Here is a 21820-nt window from a genome sequence, read left to right as displayed (position 1 = left end):
TTTTTTATCCACTGTTGAGTGCTCAATACTAATTAGTCAGAAAGTGTTGATTAATTTTCTATAACAACAGCTCTGATAGTAGTTACAGCTGCGAGGCAAATCACAGGTTTATACAGTATTAATGCTCTCGTTCAAATACATTAGTATTTGTAAAAACGATTGTTCTATAATTTCAGCTAATTCACAGCTAATTCACAGGGACACCACATAATCCAAGAATAATAATAAAAAAAGAACAGATTTTAAAAATATGTTGTTAGTTAATAAATAATCCTAAATATGCTGATATGGTGACGTTTTCTGGAAGCAGATTTGTTTAAAATTTCTGGAAGGAGTCTCCAGTGTCAGTGCTTTGTAACAGTCAGTGATAAAGGTTGGGAAACTCTTCAAGATTTTTCTGTAACATGACCAGCTGGTGAGGAAACAAGTTATAACATTTATGACAACAGGAACTAACTTGTTAGTGGACATTCCATACCATTAACTGTACCTTTAAATGGATAAAAAAAAACAAAAAAAACAAACAAAAAAAACAAAACAAAACAATGAAATCTCATTCTTTAATCTATAGAAAATTGCAGTTGTTGGCATAAAAGATATGGTACATGAGGAATAAAACATATGGGGAATTAATCAACTATGGAGTGGTAACATTGATTATTTTCCTATAGCAGCATGCCCTGTTGTATTTTAATAATTATGTAACAGAATGCTAAGATTGGACAAGAATTTGGTCACTGAATTACACTGAATTATTAGAAAATAATTTGGTGGCTTCAAAAGTGGTAAATAATAACACTTACAAAGAGTAAGGAAAGTAAGGTGAAACAGGTATCAACACAGTAAGGCATTTCTGTTTAGCATCATAATTTTACTGAATTTACGCATAAATGTTCCTATTTCATTTACACTTTCAACAATAACCTTAATAACATATTAAGGCGGTGGTAACTTAGTGGTTAAAACATTTTACTACTGTTCAGAAGGGCAAGAGTTCAAATCCCAGCACAGCCAAGCTGCCACCACTGGGCCCTTGAGCAAGGCCCTTAACCCTCAAGTGCTCAGGTGTATAAGTGAGATAAATGTAAGTTGATCTGGATAAGGGCATCTGCCAAATGCTATGAATGTATGAAGAGAATTATTAATGTAAGAAACAGACTGGAATATGTCCAGTGCTGCTTTCCCCTAGGGGTACAGTAAATGTATAATAGTTTGAGCCAGTGTAATGGCAGGGAAAGTAGGCATTTACTGTAAGCTGTATCTCAGAATTAAGGATTACTATTGTGAGAAAAGTCTTAACTCTGCTATTCACTGAAGGATTTTTGGTCAATAAAAAGGATTGTGTGGATGGTCCTTCTCTCACCTCCCCATGACCGCTATGACCTCACTTCCTGACAACGCACCGCCTTATCTCATAGTCTTTTTAATCTACACTGATTACCCAGCTTTATGATCTTTATACCAGTCACTTAACAGCTAGACCTTGTCTGATTTTTTTTTTTTTTGTATCTTGTTACTTACAATTTTGTACTTAACTAAAAATAATTACCCAGTACTTTGGAGTTTGTACCACACACATACCTGTTTAATACCTAAACCTTAGGGGCCCATATAAGAGAGTGTTACTCATGGATTTAGATAGGACATAAGCGTGGAATTAGGGAACAATAGCCAAAGAGCCACTAACCTGCTCTTAATCTGATAGTGTACTTACATTATATCTCATTTTATCTTCAGCCCATTTATAAATCCAATCTGCACAATGGGACAATTTACATCGTTTTGATGCAATGACCATGGCCTTATTTATTTGAAACATGTTCAGGATAAACCAATGTCTGCATCATTTCTAAGGACATGAATGACAATAAATTATGTTTCACTTCCCCTAAAATGACCTCAAGCATATTTTTTTCTTTATATTATGACCACTGCAAGTATAACCCTGCTAACCTAGATGGATGGATGGATGGATGGATGGATGGATAGATAGATAGATAGATAGATAGATAGATAGATAGATAGATATTACTATTACTATGTTTTGCAGTTTACTGCCACTCTGTATTTGCTGTTTGTGCTCTCAGACTCATCCTTTTTCTTCTTCTTCTTCTTCTTTTGCTTGCTTCAATGCTCCATTTTAAATTTATCTGCAGTGGGAACCTACCAAAACACAAATATACCAAAAGACAAATAAATATAAATAAATGTACAAACATTACATCTTATAACCTAAAAGATGAAAATAATAATACAATATACACCAAGCAATAACTAAAGATTACAGTTTAACAAATTAAGTATTTAGAAATGTTCATTCGCTACATACGGGGGGGGGGGGGGTGGAGGGGTTTATCTGCTTTTAAATTTTGATTTGTGCGCAATGATAATTTACACTTTATTTCTGTTGGAGAACACAGAATCTGTAGAGCAGACTGACCTTTTGTGAGGATACAGTACATCTATATCAGATGCCACAGGGGATGGTATATATTTCATAAGGTCTAGTAAAAGAATATCAGACAGTAAAGATTGAAGTAGGGCGAAAAAGAATCAAATGAAAGCACTGGAGAAAGATCCTGCAGTTTTCTTACATTATGCATGAAATCAGTTGTCCACAGCTACCCACCCCCCCCCCCCCCCCACACACACACACAACAGTTACGTTTGTTTTAGATTTACACATGAATGCTTTAAACAGGATAATAATAGGACAGAATATACTAGCATTAGAAATATCCAGCTTATCTGCATTTCACTTTCCCCCACAATTCTAGGCACAGATCCAACCTGCAGAATCACTGTGAGGATTAAAAGCAGTCCTACTTTATGTGTTTAATGCACTCTCGTCCTGCAGCAGTTTACTCCGCTAGAGCAGATTAGAAATGACTTCTAGTATAAAAATTCACAAGTGATGGTACAAAGCTGGTTTCAGGTCAGCCAATTGAGGTGCTTTAGTTTCATATTAATACTGTGGCTTCACATAGCGTGTGCTCATTTACATATCCATTAGCCACTATGTCTGTTATTTTGTTTTTAAAATACTTTTGTATTATTAGATGTTTTTTTTTTAGATGCTGTTAATTTAGGAATATGTTGTTTGTTTGTCCGTGCCTGTGTGTATTATATGTATATAAAAAATTGTTTTATAGTTATACCATCAAGTGGAAGTCAGGTGGGTTTCTCTGGCCAGTTCAGTTCTGTGGCCAATCAACAATCCTGTGTTGCTCTTCAAGGGTGTGTTTGCCAATCCATCAGCAAGCATTGACCCTCCTGGTCAAGCGTGTTCCTCACTAACCCTGCAATATATTTTTACATTGTCGGATTTTTAGGGAGCGAACGTTACAACATTCAGTGCAAAATTGCGTTCATTACATCTCTGTTCTCATGGAGAATAAAGATTTAAGTCAGTGTGAATGTAGAGACCATGTGAAGCTGGTCATTTCTCCAGACAGTGTTGTTCAATAGTGCCATCTGTAGGTGACAGTAATACAGCACAGATGTCTGTGTGGCACTGATTCTTATTTACATCTATATATATTCATACCTAATATTACTCATTATTATTTCATTATTAGTCCTCAGATTGCTTTAGTTACAGTTATGTGCGCTTTTCTAGACACTCAAAGTGTTTTGCATAGTATGGGTAGGGTGGGATGGGGGGGTAGCTCCTTAACTACCACTATTATGTGGCATCCACCTGGATGATGTGATGGAAGCCATAGCGTACCAGAACACTCACCACACACCAGCTATTATTGGAGAGGAGAGTAGCGTGATGTAGCCAATTCAGAGATGGGGTTTATTAGGTTGCCATGATAGAGAAGAGCCAATGTGGGAATTTTGCCAGGACACCGAGGTACATCCCTACTCTTTTACAATAAGTGTCCTGGGATTTTTAATGACCACAAAGAGTCAGGACCTCTCATCCGAAAAACCAAGTGAAAAACCCAGTTAATGCCCCTGTATAGTGTCCCAGACACTATACAGGGGCATTAACCACCAGATGGCACTGTTTTCAACACTTTGTAAGCTTTGAATCTATTCCCAGAACAGTCAGGGGAAAGCCTCAGTGCTTCATGAGGCTTCATTTAAGCACCTTTACTGTGAGGGTGCTTAAAATGTTGTGTGTACAGTAATTGAGTCCAGGTGAGTGCAAGTAGTAGTCGGGTGAATGTGAACGTGAGAGTGTCCATGATGGCTGCAAGTTATAGTCCGTGATGTCATGTTTGTAGGCCGCGCTATGTTCTGGGAATTGGAGTTGAAGTTATAATATTTTTGACATTGAGTGGAGGTGACAAACTCATGAATGGTAAAAGGTCAGGGTTTATAAAGATATGTAGTAGATGCAGAAGTTTCTTCTTGCAGTTCTTCAGAAGCCAGATTTCCTCCAATCCTCTTTCTTCAGTTAATAATTGTGAAGGTGAAGTGGAGGTGTTTTTTTTTTTCTTTTCTTTTCAGTCTCTCTCTTTTGTATTCCCAAAGGTTAGCACATCACTACAGCACCAAGTCACTGCACTCTTTCATTAGACAAAAGACATCTGCATGGGTGGGCAACACTATTTTTTCACAGACAGACAAACACACAACGCATAATACAGCACAAATGGCTTCATAATTATGTGACAGGAAACACACCTCCAGCTGAGTTCTGATTTTAACTTATAAGGACAGACATCAACTAATCAAGATAACAACTGACAATGCTTGCAATAAATAGTTTATTCAGACCAGAAAAATAGACATCAATTATTTATATACTGTACACACATTCTTTAGAAACATTAACATTTGAATCCAATTCCATCACGGTCAGTAACATTCAGTGGTCATCATACACTGGTTCTGATACAAAATAACATAGACGGAACATTTCACATTTGATGCTTGAGATTTCAAAGAACGTAAACACAGATGATAAAACAGACATTCACAATCAAACATCAATGAAATATAACAATATTTTGTCACGTTGTTACAGTTTCAGTCGACTCATCCATGCAGCTTAAATCTTGAACAGATTTAAATGGCACTGCTTGTGCTTGCTTTTACAAAGCATCTTAAATACCACTAAATTCCACTAAACCACAATGGTGACTTGGGTTCTTGATGCCTGAGGAACTAACGTCCTTTGTTTTTCCTGCTACAGTACGTGTGTGGTGGTCTGGGAAATCCTGTCACATGACAAAGTATTGGGTTTTACATTTACATGGCATTTGGTAGACGCCCTTATCCAGAGCGACTTACATTTATCTCATTTATACAACTGAGCAATTGAGGGTTAAGGGCCGTGCTCAAGGGCCCAACAGTGGTAGCTTGGCAGTGCTGGGGTTTGAACTCCTGACCTTCTGATCAGTAACCCAGAGCCTTAAACCACTGAGCGACCACTGTTTTGACCAAAATTAAGTTTTGGATAGTAATATACTTTTACCTCTCTATTTTAAGAAACCATAAATATATTTTTACTAAAATGATGTTTTTATTTACTTTATAGCCTTGCTTTGGCTATCTGCCTGCAAAGATCATGTTGGATAAAGAACCATATTTAAACAATGCAGCTGTAAATGCAGTCAGTCTGCCTAAATATATAGAAAACCTTGATAACGAAATGTGCTTTTCTCAAGATTTGATCAGGTTGTTGGATAAAAATGTGCCGTCGTGTAACAGACATAAGCCTGATCAATTCAGTTTGTAAACAGATACTGGCTTTCTGAATGTACGTGTCACATCGCCATCAAAACAGAGAAGAGCACTTAGGCACTCTGTACAGATGAGAGCAGACAACGCTCTTAAATGCCATGAATGACCTTTACCTTGTGCTTGAGTTTAAATGCTATGAGTGATTTTTAACTCAGGTAATGAGACAGACACTGACGGATGATGCTGATAAATCAGTGGCTCATTTCTCGCTGTATACTTATCATTTTTTCCAATTTATGTTGTTGTGTTGTAGTTTTTTTTTCCCCATATAGAGGTAGGCAAGGCTAGATAAATGCCATTTTCTCCCTTTTCACTTCATTGAAAATGATAGAACTTGTTATACATGCAAAACAATTCAGTTCAGAGAAGCCTGTAGTTTCCAAAACTATGTATAGTAGAAAATGTCAAAACTGGTCAAAGTGAAGGGTTTCCCCACACAGAAACATACATATACTGCCTCTTCCAGCATTTCATAGCAGTCAGTACTTCCAAATTAGATTTCCCTTGACGAGGATGTTAAGCAGCAAGTTGTAATAATAACAGGATGACATTTAACCTGTCAGCTGACATTCACAGTCAGACTGTTCTCTGATAACAGGAAATGTTTCAAGTTAAAGAAACTTCGGCTGGTTTCTTTCATAGTTTCTCTTATTGTTAAGGGAAAAAAGAAATAAGACGAGCTAATCACAGAAAAGTGATACACCAACCTTTCTGCATAAAATCCTTTATTAGTCCAACTCGTCATGCCCAGATCAGATTTTCCTTATCAGGAATGAGATCATAGAAGAAGCAGGGAATTATAAAGGATTTAAAACATACAGTGTCACCATTTCTAGAAGGTAGAGCCCATATTTCAGATCACAGCTGGATGGCGCTGTCGCTCACTGTCTCTCTCAGGAGTTTAATGGCTGAAGTCCGGAATTGTGGCAGATAGAGAGGGACGTTTGAATCACTGGCTTTCGAATTCTTGCATTCCAGCTCTGGACTGAAATCTGGAATCTGCTCCTCTGTTCCATCTTCCTCCTTAAACTCCTCCTCAAGCTCATCGTCTTCTTCTTCTTCGTTCATTCCCATGTAGTAGAGTTCTTTGGAGACTTGTGTGTTCTCTGAAGCTTCATCCTCTTGTTCTGACGTTTCAGAAAACTCCTCCACCGAGTTGTAGGAGCAAGAGTTTCGGGGATTGGCGCCATCAGAAGAGGAATGACTCTCCAGCTCGCAGAGGCCTCCAGGGAAGGAGCCGGAGATGTCGGAGTTATTGGCAGAGAAGTTGCCCTCGTCACTGGAGCTGCTCAGACTCTCCTGCTGCTTCCTTTGGAGGACAGGCTGATCAAACACCAGGACTGTGGAGTATGTTACAGACGACTGACCTGACGTTTCAGGGGTTGCAGCTACAGTGTATGTATCGAGAGAAAGAGGATCTAAAGATCCTTCTATGGATGAGAGATTGTTACTTTGGCCTTCTGTATCGACTGAATGGTGAAGGAGTGCCTTCTCTTCTTGGTCTTCTTCCAGAGCAAAAAGTTTCTCAACAATCTCCACCTCACACATATTTTCAGACATCGGTAGAAGTGGACAAGCAGTAAGGCCCTCCTGATGACCAAACAGGTTGCCATCCAACTGCACAGAGATAGAGAACAAATCTTCAGCATTTATTAATTCATGTTATTTATGTTAAATAAAGTGTTTTTTTGTACTCCTAGTCCATGCTTTTACTTTCCCTCTCATTGATTTCTGTTCACACTGTTTTGTCTTTTAACTTTGTTTTATTACACAAATATTTAGATGAATATTATTTACAGAGTATGTAATCTAAAACCCACTGATGTTGAAGAAATCAACTGTATGCTAAATGTTATGCTATCATTAACATATCCAGTTATGTTTTACTGTAAAATTAAGTGCATACCCTCAGGATGCAAGCTGGGTTTTACATATTCTCCTTCATCATCACAAGTAACAAAAAGTTATACATAAATATATGAATAGTAAATCAATCAAAATTATACCCATGGATGTACTTGCATTTAAGATCTCCTCCTGCTTGTGTATTATTATTATTATTATTTTTTACTTTTTTTTTTCTCCAACTGTATTTCCACTCTTCGGTCATATTTCTTCAATTTCTAAACGACAGCTGTCACTGTTGGTAATGGCATTCCTGAACATTGTGATCTCTTTTTATACCATTCACCAGTTTTGCCAGTAGAACGTTACTTGAGTGTCACGTAAAAGAAAAGGCAGCAGATGTGCTAAACAAGTGACGTGCGAAACGAACAACAAAACATTGAAAACAAGAATCACAAACATAAACTTGGCAAAACACGCAAAAAAAAGAATGAGTCTGTGGCATAAATGACAAAACACAAACAACGGAAGCTTGACAATGAGGTGTTCAAACACTAGAACATAAATAGCCGTGCTAACGAGACACAGGTAAGCATGATTAGGACATGTTATGGGGTCTGTTTTTTTCTGCTCAAACAAGTAAGGGTCCGAAGTTTCCACTTTCATGATAATACTGCTGTCAATGCCATCTCGCTCATCATCTCAGAAATCTCTACACAGCCTAGGCAAGTCTCTGCCCTGTGTCTCTGCCGGAGCACAGTTGCATTATAGAGCTGCATTGGATTCTGGGACTTTGAGTACAATATTTGCTGTCTCCACTACATCTGCATTGGATTTCTCAGCTTGTTTTGGGAGCTACAGTGAAATCTACACATGTTCGATTTTGTAAAAAATCTTTTTCTCCTAGTAAATAGCATTGTAAGTGCAATATCAATGTCAGCTTGTGGCACCCAACCACTAACTCAGAACACACAGCACCAGCCAACAAACTGGCACTAGAATCGCACATCATAAGCATTTCAATATATTATCAAATATATTGAATGTGATTCAGACTGGACTTTTCCCAACTGCTGTAATTTTCAGGCCCCATTGCAACAGGTTTTCAGTGGGGGAAAAACAATTGTGGCACTGGGGGTATGGTCAAGCACAGACTGAGAATATAACTCCTACCCAGAGAACCTGTGTGTGGTTAATGAAAACCTATTTATAAGAACCTTTTTCTATGAGAGAGATAGCTGGCACCCCAAGCACTTCATAAATCAGACTAACAGTTATTTCAGTTTTGAGTGAAGTCTTTTATAGAATTATGAACTGGGCTGAAACATATGGAGCACAAAAAAGGAATTAAAGTATTCAGCCTCTTTCTCTCTCTTAAACCTGACTACCAAGTGCTCGTTTCCAGCCCACCATCCTGAGTGTCACTTCAATTAATGAACCTGGTGTAGACAAACTGTAAAATAGAAGCACACTTTTCGTTTAGCCAGTGACTGTTCTGAGAACAAACTATTTCAAAACAAAACACATTTAAAGTCTGACCTTTTTGAAATCTATCCCCTTGGCCCAAGAGCAGTTGTTGGGGTTTGGGACATCCTTCCACATGAGCCTCTTCAATCTGAAGAGAAAATGGAATTTGAATTTTAGGACATAGAAAAAAAAAAAAAACACATCACATCCACATGCCCAAACTAATTTACAACCTGCAGGGCTGTTTAAATAGTGTGACTAAGCCACTACTGTATGTCAGTAGGATCAATGGAATCATTGATATATATGTATACACACACACACACACACACACACACACACACACACACAGAGAACAGCATCATTATGGCTCTGCATACATTCTACTACCATCGGGAACCGTAGAGTCACTAGAACTATAATGAAAATTACATTTCCAAAAGATGCAATGTTTTGATGTTGGTGGTAGAAATCCATCTATTACGTCACTCCAAAATATCCCATAGGTGTTCAACTGGGCTGAGATCTGGTGACCAAGAAGGCTATAGCATATAATTTATGTAATTTTCATCCACATCAAACCATTTAGTGAACCCTAATGCCCTTTCAATGGAGGTTGGATCATCCTGGAAGAGACCACTTCCCTCAGGACAGAAATGCTCCATCACAGGATAACGGAGCTCAGTCAGAAGAACTGAAGACAAGTGGGCTCAAATCATACCAAAAATAAAATGTCCCATGCAGCATAACAGAGGTGATGTTTTATGTTTTTCCCTGCCCTTAACATCAATGTCAAGTGCACAGATAGCCCCAATAAAACAATTTCTAAAAAAAGAAAAAAACCACTGAATGAAAAAATAAATATTTAAAAAGATCTCCAAATTATTTGAAATACATCATTCCACTGTAAGGACAATCTACAAATGGAGCAGATTTCAAACGACTACCAATTTGTCCAGGACTGGCCGTCCGAGAAAATTCAGTCGAAGAGCAGACCGTCTGATACAAAAAGAAGTCTCCGAGAACCCCGAAATTTCATCACAGGATCTGCTCGTAAGTCTTGCAACTGTTGGTGTCAAAGTGCATGCTTCTACAATCAGAAAAAAGAACGAGATTGCACGAATTTGACCTGCATGGGAGGTGTGCCAGGCTTACGGTGGCTTAGTAGTTAGCACGTTCGCCTCACCCCTCCATTCGATTCTCGCCGCCACCCTGTGTGTGGAGTTCCCATGCTCTCCCCTTGTTGCGGGGGTTTCCTCCGGGTACTTCGGGTTCCTCCCCCAGTCCAAAGACATGCATGGTAGGCTGACTGGCATGTGCAAAGTGGTGGAGGAATAGTAGTGTAGGAATGGGTGTGTGAATGTGTATGTGATTGTGCCCTGAGATGGACTGGCACCCTGTCCAGGGTGTACCCCGCCCTGTGCCCCATGCTCCCTGAGATAGGCTTCAGGTTCCCTGTGACCCTGCAGGATAAGCAGTATAAAAAATGGATGGATGGATGGGAGGCGTGTCAGGAAAAAGCCTGTGCAAGACTACAGTTTGCCAATGAGCATATAGGCAAAGACCAGGTCTTTTGGAATAATGTGCTCTGGACAGACGAATCAAAGATAGAGTTGTTTGGCCACAGTAACAGCAGACATGTTTGGCGCAGACCAAAGACAGCTTTTCAGGAGAAGCACCTCACACCAACTGTGAAGGACGGTGGTGGAAATGTTATGGTTTAGGGTTGTTTCATTGACTCAGGGACAGGACAGCTTGCATTCATTGATTCAACTATGAACTCCGCATCATATCAAAGAGTGCTTGAAGATAATGTGAGTTGAAGTTGAACCCAAAGTGGACCTTTCAACAGTATAATGACCTAAACACACTAGCAAATCCACCAAGGTATGGCTCAAAAAGAAGAAATGGAGGGTTATGGAATGGCCTAGTCAAAGCCCGGATTTGAATCCCATTGAAATGTGGTTGGGGGATTTGATACAGGCAGAACATGCAAGAAAACCCTCAAACATCTTGAAACTGAAAGAATATCGCATGGCAGAGTGGTCAAAAATTCCAGCAAGCTGATGTCAGAGACTGGTGGACAATTATGCAAAACATCTAAAAGAAGTTATTTCTTCTAAAGGGGATAATACTAGCTTCTGAGGCTAGTGGTGTACTTACTTTTTCCACAGAAGAATATCATCAATTCATATTTCTACTGAATAAATAATTGAAAAAGCTAATTTTCCTTGTGTTTTTTTCCCCCCAAGTACATCACCTTTATTAACAGGCACTGTTTCAAAGATGATCAAATGTTTGCTTGTCCAAATATGTCAAAAAAGCCAACAATTTCCATGGAGTGTACTTATTTTTTTCACATGACTGGAATATATATGAAAACTCACACAAGCTGTATGTAAATCTATTGATTCTAACCATTATTACAAGTGAATGACCAACAGCCCACTCTGCATAATCAGAGCCACACATCCATATTTATTTGATGGAGTAGACTTTGTTTTCTTCATTACTGGCCATACTCACTGCTCGTGCATATTAGTGAGCTGAATGGCACTGAGTAAACAGGATGATCATCATTTGTAACTCTACATAAGAACAGATGATGCATAGAATTATCCTAAAAGGTGCCTGATCATCCAATCTGATAGGGATAATGAACCCAGTAATCAAATGCATTTGCAGAGAACAGGTGGATTTTTATAACCAGTGTGCCCTTGAACATAGCACTGAGCTGCCATGCTGTGCATTATATACTCCAGAAAACTCTCTCTCGTTCAGCTCTAATCTGTCCTCTGCAATCATGGTCATTGAACCATAAAGGTTTCTGCAGTCCTGTCACTGTCATGTTTCATTCTGCCAGTCGGTACATAAGTGCAGACAGAATCAATAACAATTATACCATGCTCAAACCAATAAAAATGTTTTTTTGCTCACTCTTTGTTTGTTCTGTCCAATTTTGTTTAGCTCTGGTACAATTTTCCCTGAAAATGACAAGAACATTTAGAGCCAGACGATGACTTACTGGTTTTGCGAGATGATCAAAGTGACAAACAGGACGACAAAGAGGAAGACGATGATCATGAGAAGAATGTAGGCTGCAGGGTCACTTCGCACAGCTGCAAAACAACAGCACAGTTCCGAGAGGGATTAAAGGACATGTGGAGATTTACCTCAGACACCTAGAGACGTGTAGAATAAATTTGCCAGGTCATACATACACATCGCAGCAGGAGAAATGTTACCCATCTATATTATTTTATATTATATTACATTCAGCTAGTGCACAGATATCTGGTAGGTCTCTATCATACTTTGTCTTCATCAGCAGAAGAATGATGTATTATTTAACAGCTGCAGAAGTGCTTGGATGGTTCAAATTTCCACTATAATTAAAACAGCGGAAGTTGTCCAAGTTTTAAAATTAAATTCTTGCCAATTGTTCGGTTTAACCTACGTAGTACTTTGTTATACAATTTTCAAATGTGCCAACATCTACAGTTTAGCCATAGCTTTTTTACAATTTTGACCCCTTGAATAAAATTCACCTGGCAGAAAAGCACAATTCACTGAAGGGGAAAGGACAGGAGACGTGAAAGACATTTATTTGCTTCTAATAATGATTACTATGACCTGAGAATTTACAAGCCTTTTTATTGTGAGCCAATAAAAACCAAGTGGATGAGACTCTGATTGGGGAAAAAAAGGGAAAAAAAAGAGGATTACTAATAATTAAGTAGTGCTCACACCGGATTATTGCCTCACTGTTTTCTTACTCTTGCATATTGGGAAAAAAATAGCCATCTGATCTATGGACATATGCTATTTTTTTTCTGGTAAAATGTTTTGGTTAGCAAAGCTGGCACCTCTGAATATTTCTCATACAATAAAACTATGATTTAGCACTGTGTGTTACCTGTGCATCTCACTGGCTCCCCCTCACCATCCACAAACACAGGGTACAGTTTAAACTCCTCTGTGCCATAAAAAGGCCCTGTGTGAAATGCAATGTATTAATATGATATATACACAAACATGTCCAAAACATCTTATTTTCATGTACTCTGACCTCTCACATCAAAGCTCACCCAGAGGTTTCTTAATAACCTTTCATTTCAGACAGCGAAATTCAGACACATGTGGTAAGACCCTCTTCGTTTTCCCCTGGCCTCAAGTCCTGAGCCATTTCAACCCAATTCTTTTAAAGTGTACATCCACTTCACCACAATACTAATTACATACAGATGACTGACTTAAAGTGCCCTCCACTAATATTGGCACCGTTGGTAAATATGAGCAAAGAAGACTGTGAAAAATTGTCTTTATCGTTTAACCTTTTGTTAAAAAAAATTCACAAGCATACTATGCTCTCATGGATATCAAACTATTGCAAACACAACACAGGTTTATGCAAAAATATATCTTTATTAAATATAGGTGTGCAAGTATTAACACCCCTATGAATTCATATGAGAAAAATATATTTGAAGTATATTCCCAATGATATTTTACATTTTTTAGTACACCTGGGTGACTAGAAACAGAAATTGTTCAACCATGACTTCCTGTTTCCCAGGGGTATAAATATGAGGTAACACATAGGCCAAATTTCCTTAGTCATTCATAACAATGTGTAAGACCAAGGAATATAGCTGTGATGTGCAGCAAAAGGTTTTTGAGCTTCACAAAATGGGAAGTGGCTATAAGAAAATAGCAAAAGCATTGAAAATGCCCATTTCCACCATCAGGGCAATAATTAAGAAGTTCTAGTCAAGAAGACCTGGATAGTTTGTTAGGATACATGGCATCATGGACTCTATCAAATATCAACAGATATTAAATGAAAACCTGACTTCCTCTGCCAATAAAGCTTAAAATGGACCGTGGTTGGATATTTTTTTTTTGGGGGGGGGGGGGCTAAACCTGTGTTGCGTTTGCAATTGTTTGATATCCATGAGAGCAGAGTATTTTTGTGATTTTTTTTAAAGAAAAGAGCAAAAGGTTAAACAAAGACAAATTTTCACAGTCTTCATATTTACCAAGGGTGCCAATATTACTGGAGGGCACTGTACTTTATTTGTAACAAATAAGAACAAGCAACTCAGTTATGGCTAGCAATTCTTAATAAAACAGTTGACACAGGGTACTGTACTGTATATGCTGGATACGAATGGAACATCATATATTTTACCAGAATCAATAGTTTGCCAAAGAAAACAAATTAAATCCCACTCTGCAAATTCACTTCCATCACAAAGACAAAGAAATAGCCAATATACTGTAAACACTATGTCTTAGAGAATGTGTGAGCCTCTAAGACATAATCTCCACAAAAGTGCATCAGTAGACAGGTAACACATTTATTGTAAGTTATTTCTGCCACAAAATATTTTAGCACAAATGTAAAAGTTACAAACTTACGGCACAGCTGAAGATCCCTGGCGGTTGAGGCAACTCTGAGCCACTGTACTCTCCCCACTGAAGTCCTGCCCTGGCTGGAATCACCACTCAGCTCCAGCCACTCAAGGACAAAGGAAAGGAGCAATGGCTGCTCACACACCAGGCTCCAGGAGAGAAACACGCACGATGCATTGGCTGCTACGTGGAACCAACGCACACACTGTCCTGAAGATGGGAAATAAAAGACCCATGTACTCAAACACTGGAGTGTTGTTTGTCAATGAGTCGACTCTTTGAGTTGATTCTTTTAAGTGGTCATTGGGAGCTGACTCCCATGCATATATGAAGAGAGATAAAATGATGGATTTGTATTTAGAATATTTTGTATTAAGTATTCCTTAATGCTGTTAATCAAAATGCATAAAGCGACTTTCATCCACATCGGAGCATAATGATTCAGAGTCAGTTCTAGTAAGAACAATCACTTTTCTGTATGTGAGGCATCATGAGGCTCTCACTACATTGCTGCCTATTGTAATAATGTAAGTACTGTAAGTGTAGCGCATTATGGATGAGATGTTTACAAAAAAATACATCTAATAACTGTGAGAAAAGCCGGCTGTCTTTCCCATTACAGGAACAGCAGCATGTTCTATAAGCAAATAGAGACTGGGTTCTGTGTCTAAATAACAAGCAGCTCTTATCAAAGCAATTAGCTGGGGGAAAAAATACATAATAAGCGAGCTAAAATAGAAGAACAGGACATGATGATAAGCAAGAGCTCAACAGCATGATCTTTTCAAAATGCTGACATGCACTGTAGAAGGCGATCTGCTCTAAAGTTCACTAGTCAGTGTCAGTATGCAGTGTTATGACCGGGACTTGTTGACTCACGTTTAGGTTGACGCACCAGAGTCATGTTACTATTCTTGGCTGAGGAGCCTAAAGAATTACGAGACATGACAGTGATACTATGCACGTCATCTCTCCACTGGAACGTGTAAAATGAGCTTGGGGCTATGTCATCTGACCACACTATGCCCCCTGAAGTCTGGTGCACGACTACAAGTCCCTGCACACAGCTGGCTGGTTCCTCTGCTGGAAGTGGCTGCAAGACAACAGAAATAAAACTAATGAGAAATTATTCTAGAAAATATTATTTTTCGTACAGAACTGCGTAATAATTACAAATTTGCAGAATCATAATCTGTTGCAACTATAGATGCAGTGATACCCTTTTTTTTTCCAAGACATGTTGATACCAATACTGATAGTGGAATTAGTAACTGACATAGTATTACTCACACAGGGACATCACAGAATGGTAAATGGTCTGCACTTATATAGTGCTTTTATCCAAAGCACTTTACACTGTGTCTCATTCACCCATTCACACACACACGTACACACCAATGGTAGCAGATCTGCCATGCAAGGCGCTAACTTGCCATCAGGAGCAACTTGGGGTTCAGTGTCTTGCCCAAGGACACTTTGGTATGTGGAGTCATGTGGACTCTTATTATAGAACATTTTATTATGCACTAATTATTATAAACATTTTATTATTAGGTCACTGTTGACACTCACAACATCAACAGTAAAGAAAGTCGCTCTTTCAATGCATTATACTGTATATATTTACATTTGTTTTAGGTTTTTTTAAACATACAGACATATTAACTTGTATAATTTATAATATTGACTATAAGGTTCATTGTTTTGAGGAGAAACATATACATCGCTCAACACAGTTAGCTAGCTAGTTTGTTGCTTACACAAGACAAACATGGAGCTTCCATGTTGTTTTCCCCTCTTTGTCACTCAAATGCACAGAGAACAGAACTGACATAATACTGAGCTCTGACTTCTGATGTAAGTCGAACGCTGAATTAGTATTAAAGCATTTTTTACAAGTACTAGTAAATGTGCATGGTAATGGACCAGTATCGGTATTGATGCATCCCTGGTTGCAACTGTTGTGAAGAGTGGATGGAGTGGGCTTTCCAGTAAGGAGAGTAGGGTTATAAATATGGTGCACATATGCAAATATTTAAAATACATTTTGTCACCTGTCACATATTGTAACATAATGCCCATAGTAGCTTCTCCTATTGCTCAGAAATGATATTTGATAACTTATGCAAGTGTTGCAACTATTTAAAGAGGTTTCATCGTACCCTTTATGATTAAACTACAGATTGTTGTTGTTTTTTTTAAACAATATAATCCATCTACTTAAAGGTTAGGCATAATAGGCAAACATGATCCAACATATTTACATATTCAAGTCATTGAAGCTTTTTATTCCCGGACTTTCCACATACATACATATCCCAAACAAGTTACACCATGTTAAAGTGTTACACTTGTGTATCATATTAACAACAGTTGGAATCAAGTTGACTTTATTATACTTGCTTAGGCTATTGAGCTTTGTAGGCTATTAGGAAATAAACAACTATAATAAACACATTAGCATGACAGATTATAAGTCTACATTCACTTAATCTTTGAACTACACAATTTAACAGACTAATAGACTAAATTATACTCCTCCTGACTAAAACTACATTAACAGCAACATTAATGTAGGAGGCTGTGGTTCAGGTGGTAGAGCGGGTTGTCCGCTAATCGTAGGGTTGGCGGTTTGATTCCCGGCCCACGTGACTCCACATGCCGAAGTGTCCTTGGGCAAGACACTGAACCCCAAGTTGCTCCCGATGGCAACCTAGCGCCTTGCATGGCAACTCTGCTACCATTGGTATGTGAGTGTGTGTGTGTGAATGGGTGAATGAGACACAGTGTAAAGTGCTTTGGAAAAAAGTGCTATATAAGTGCAGACCATTTACCATTTAATAAAATCGCTGACCCACTGGCTACGTGTCAGCGATGCAGTGGATAGACCATGCACATCATTGATTCTTGGACGTTAAGTGCTTCTTCAATGGATGCAATCACATCAGTCTTTTTTTTCCCTCTGAAATGGCCATTAATGCCATTAATTGTCAGAATGTTTTAAACCTCATGCATATTGATGCAACTTCTGGAATTAAAAATAAGCCCAACATGACTTTACCCATTAAAATAACTTTTTTTAAAAAAGTAAGCATAAAACGAAAAAAAAAATGCAAAAATGGATAGGTAAAAATTTAAACAAGCGATTATACAAAATGCATCAATTCACTCCGTTTCACTGTTATTGATGCCACATTTGACATAGAATGCATAAACCTATAAATTAAGTCTGTATTACCTTAAAGAGCAGAGTTACATTAGAGTAACTTGAAGGAGTCTCTTGTATAATTCGCCAGAAGTCTGGCCCCATCTCTGGCGCTGAAATCAAACAACAGAGTGCGTTAACAACCAGCATCAGCACCTACACTGTCTTCATTTAAAAAGTATTGAGGTCATGACGTATCAAACCAAATACATGTTTCTGTCAGGCTTCCAATGTAAAGCAGTGTTTTCCAACCCAGCTCACATGTCACTCAGGTTTTTTGCTTTCATACAAGGCCTAAGAAATGAAGTACACTAACTATATGGTTCAAGTGTGTTGAAAAGAGTAAAAATGTGGACCATCTACTATAAGGAGCCCTGTGGATTAGGCCTGAAGGAACAGACAAATATTCAGGGACTCAGTTCAATTATAAGTTACTTTGAATAAATGCGGCTGTCTAGTGAATCAATATAAATATAATTGCCAATGAATGCCTAACTAGGACGAATAAAAGAATAGTCCAACAACAATATATTATTGGTGCAATAATGGCCATCCATAGATGTCTCTGGATGGTGAGTCAGTGCTTAATTGGGAATGTTACAAGTCAACCCGTTTACTGAACTGCTGTTTTCATTCCCTCTCTAAATGCATCGTTTCCATTACTGGACTGATAGCTAGCTTATTAGTTTATCTGAGTACAATTTTACTCCTTTCTTCTTTTTTCAAATATTCATAAAAATTATGATAATAAAATATAACTTTTCTTCAGTATTGTTCAGCTTTACTATGAACTGTGTTGGAAAACACTTATCATAATAATCACTTCAAAGAAATATATCACACTTCCTTTTGAAGCTTATTTGTCAATGCTTCACATTAATATTGCATTAAACAATTATATGTCGCATTAATACACCGTAAGTAACAGTGAATTTAATTTGAATTAATAATACACTCTATAAGCCAAATAATCAACACCTGTCTTCATACCAATGAGTAAAATGAAGCCCTCAAAGGCCAACATGGACAACACCTTAATGAACATGGTTACAGTTGTTTAGTGGCAAAATTCAGAACTGAGGCTGTAGCAAGCTTCAATATTTAAACCTGGAGACCAGATTTCAGTATGTTATCAATATTTAGGAACATGCTCTCATGTTATGTGGACTTATTTGTAGTCATGGATTGAATAAACATTTGTCAGTGCAGGTGAATGTCAATAACACTTAAACATCCATTACCAGGTGTTGACTAACTTTGTTACTTAGTAAGAGTTATGCTTTGTTAATGGTAGCTAATGCAGTAAATAAGGTTATATAAGAGTTTCACCTTTAATACTATAAACTGAGGATGTATGAGCCTGGCTCCAGTCACTCCAGTAACCTGGGCCGTGAAGTCTTCGGCAGCGCACCTCAACCTTGTACTGTATGCAAGGGTCCTGTACCAGAATTGTTGCCCATGACTCAAACAGAGGGCCAAACACCTGTGAAGGACATAACTATGAATCTGTAACTGCTGTAGAACAAAAAAAAACTATTCATAAAATATTTGGTTCTCAATATAACCCCACTCAATACCATGGACTAACTGTCTCAGCTCTGTATAATCAAATAAGCAGACACGCACAGTTGAGTAGCATCAGACTGATAGGGGAAGAGGACCTTCAAACTAATAAGAGTAAGTGTACTCCCAGACACAATGCTTGTGTCATTGCTAGTATTCAAACTCATACACAACCTCCAACGTATTTCCTAGCCACTTGAACCAAGTGGAAGTGGCCACATCAATAGCTTGCACTCTCAAAGCATCTCAATTATGCAGCTATATAAAGTCTTGTAAACATAAACTGCTTTACCACATGACATCTCTGGTCGTCCTCCAAAATATTATGATCTGTCAAATTCCCTCTCTCATGCTGCACACTTGTCGTGGCATTTTGTTTTGAGAATTTGAGCTTTTGTTAATGTTATGTTATGGCTGTACGCCTTTGCTTTGGGTTAGCCCTGCCTCTGCCCCATTGTTGGTTTGTTTACCAAATATGTGCACCTGTTCTGTGTTTATGTTGCCTACTGTAATGAACAGCTATGAAGATGTCATGTGGGGTCAAGGGGTGTGGTCGCTGCCCAGTTCTCCCTCTCTGTGACCTACACATCGTGGTTCTGACACACTGTCTCACGTTAATGTACCATCTTCGGGATGTTTACTCGGTTAATCCTCTTCTAATGACCGACCTGTAACCATGCGTAAGCCTATGGTATCCTGTAGTGTAATAAACGAAGAACAGCAATTTCCAATTGTAAGGATTCGGCTAGATCCCCACGGGTTTCTCAGGAAAGTTGATATAACTCAGCTGGACACGAAGTGAAAGTGCTGTTCTTCGTTTATTGCACTGCAGGTAACGCATGGTTACAGGTCGGTCATTAGAAGAGGATTAACCGAGTAAACATCCCGAAGATGGTACATTAACGTGAGACAGCGTGTCAGAACCAGAATGTGTAGGTCACAGAGAGGGAGAACAGGGCGGCGACCACACCCCTTGACCCCACATGACATCATCATAACCGATCATTACACTACCCGCTTACTGTCTCCAGCTATGGATATCGACTATGATTTTTCGATTGTCCGTAATAAAACACACCCGGAGTATACACTTGTCTATAACCGCACGTTACATGATCATGGTACAGCTGAAATCTTTCCTTACCTTCCACTGTAAATCTGCCATCACATGCATAGGTACATAGCGTAGCTCATATTGCAGATCATACGCAGGCAGGTGAGGACGCTTCCAGCTTACGCTTAGTGTTTTGTTGGGTAAACTGACTGCTTCCAGGTCTGAACATGGGGCCGGTTTCACTGGAGAACATAAGTATGGCTATGTATCGTTATTGTCATTCCCCTCATCACAGAAGGATGTACCAGAACATGATTCCCCCAAAATAACTGTTACACTTAATACAAAACCGGATAAGTAATGCAATATCACAACAATAACCTCAAACACTCACCATGGTCTATAGGTGAGACAAAGACAGGAAGTGACCTCACTTTATTATATCCGCCTTCCACCACTAGCCACAGCTTATAGCAGGACAACAGGCTTAGGTCTCGCAGGGTGCATTCACGATAATCTCCAGCTCCATCTGGGCACTGCTCCACCCCAGCCATGGTTTCTCCATGTGTTTGTGTCATGTTACCTTCCTCATGTGATATCTCCTCACACATTCGCCTAGAACTTCTAAAAAACACCCAGAAAAAAAAAAACCAGAGAGGACAGAGAGAACACAATAAGGCTGTCATGACACTACATGCTTTTTGATATCAACAGCACATGGTTTACCTGCCATCCTATGGAATGCAGTCTTATATCTTTTAATCTGTATATATTAAATGCTACCAATTCTTGTTTCCATTCCATCCTTAACTTTTGAGTGAGGTCAAGGACTATTTTATCACTCAACCAATCTTTATCTGAAATCATTGAATGCCAACTGCAGCTGCATAGAGAATCCTAATAAATGCTGCCTAGTTACAGAAGCAATCTCCTTGATTTTCGGACTAGCCAAAGATAACCAGCGGCAGCTGTGGCTCAGGGGGTAGAGCAGGTTGGCAGGTCGATCCCTGGCCCCTTTACTTGTCAAAGCGTCCTCGGGCAAGACACTGAACCCCAAGTTGCTCCTGATGGCAAGCTAAGTGAGGGAGTGTGTGTGTGTGTGAGATAATGGGTGAATGAGAAACAGTGTAAAGCACTTTGTAGTAAAGGTTAAAACTTTGTAACCGCTAAGGTTAAAAGGTGCTATATAAGTGCAGCCCATTTACCATTTCGAGAAGGCCATATTTGTCTAAACGTTAAGAAAAATAAATCTAATCTTTATTATTAATGAAGGGCAAAGTTGTGCAGTGGGTAACATAACTGCCTCACAGCTTCGGAGTCCCTGGTTCTATCTTGAGCTTGGGTTACACTCTGTATGAAGTTTCCCACGTTCTCCATGGTTTCCTCTAGGTTCTCTGGTTTCCTCCACCTCCCAAAAACATGCTTGTAGATGGACTGGCTACTCTTAAGTTGCCCCTAGGAGTGAATGTGTGTGTGTATGTTGCCCTGCTGTAGACTCACATCCCATCTAGGATGTTTGGGGATATGCTCTGGATTCACTGCAACCCAGATTGTAGATGAATGAATGAATG

At 38.7% G+C, this 21820-nt stretch overlaps 1 protein-coding gene across 5 annotated transcripts in view; it reads right to left on the bottom strand.

Annotated features, from left to right (window-relative positions):
- Positions 1-4707: 4707 nt before the first annotated feature.
- lepr (leptin receptor) overlaps positions 4708-21820 on the bottom strand; it is a 57836-nt gene continuing 40723 nt past the window's right edge. For all 5 annotated transcript variants that reach the window (XM_053636126.1, XM_053636127.1, XM_053636125.1 and 2 more), the window contains 10 exons: positions 20644-20873; positions 20340-20491; positions 18962-19115; positions 17666-17745; positions 15307-15520; positions 14434-14637; positions 12929-13006; positions 12038-12131; positions 9085-9160; positions 4708-7317 (listed from right to left, as the gene is read on the bottom strand). In XM_053636126.1, coding sequence (XP_053492101.1) covers positions 6559-7317; positions 9085-9160; positions 12038-12131; positions 12929-13006; positions 14434-14637; positions 15307-15520; positions 17666-17745; positions 18962-19115; positions 20340-20491; positions 20644-20873 — 2041 coding nt within the window. In that variant the 3' untranslated portion in view covers positions 4708-6558. The remainder of the gene's footprint in view (positions 7318-9084; positions 9161-12037; positions 12132-12928; positions 13007-14433; positions 14638-15306; positions 15521-17665; positions 17746-18961; positions 19116-20339; positions 20492-20643; positions 20874-21820) is intronic.

Source organism: Ictalurus furcatus, chromosome 11 (genome assembly GCF_023375685.1).
Source record: "Ictalurus furcatus strain D&B chromosome 11, Billie_1.0, whole genome shotgun sequence".
NCBI lineage: Eukaryota > Metazoa > Chordata > Actinopteri > Siluriformes > Ictaluridae > Ictalurus > Ictalurus furcatus.
Note: the sequence above shows the minus strand (reverse complement) of the source record. Positions and strands in the feature narration are given on the sequence as shown.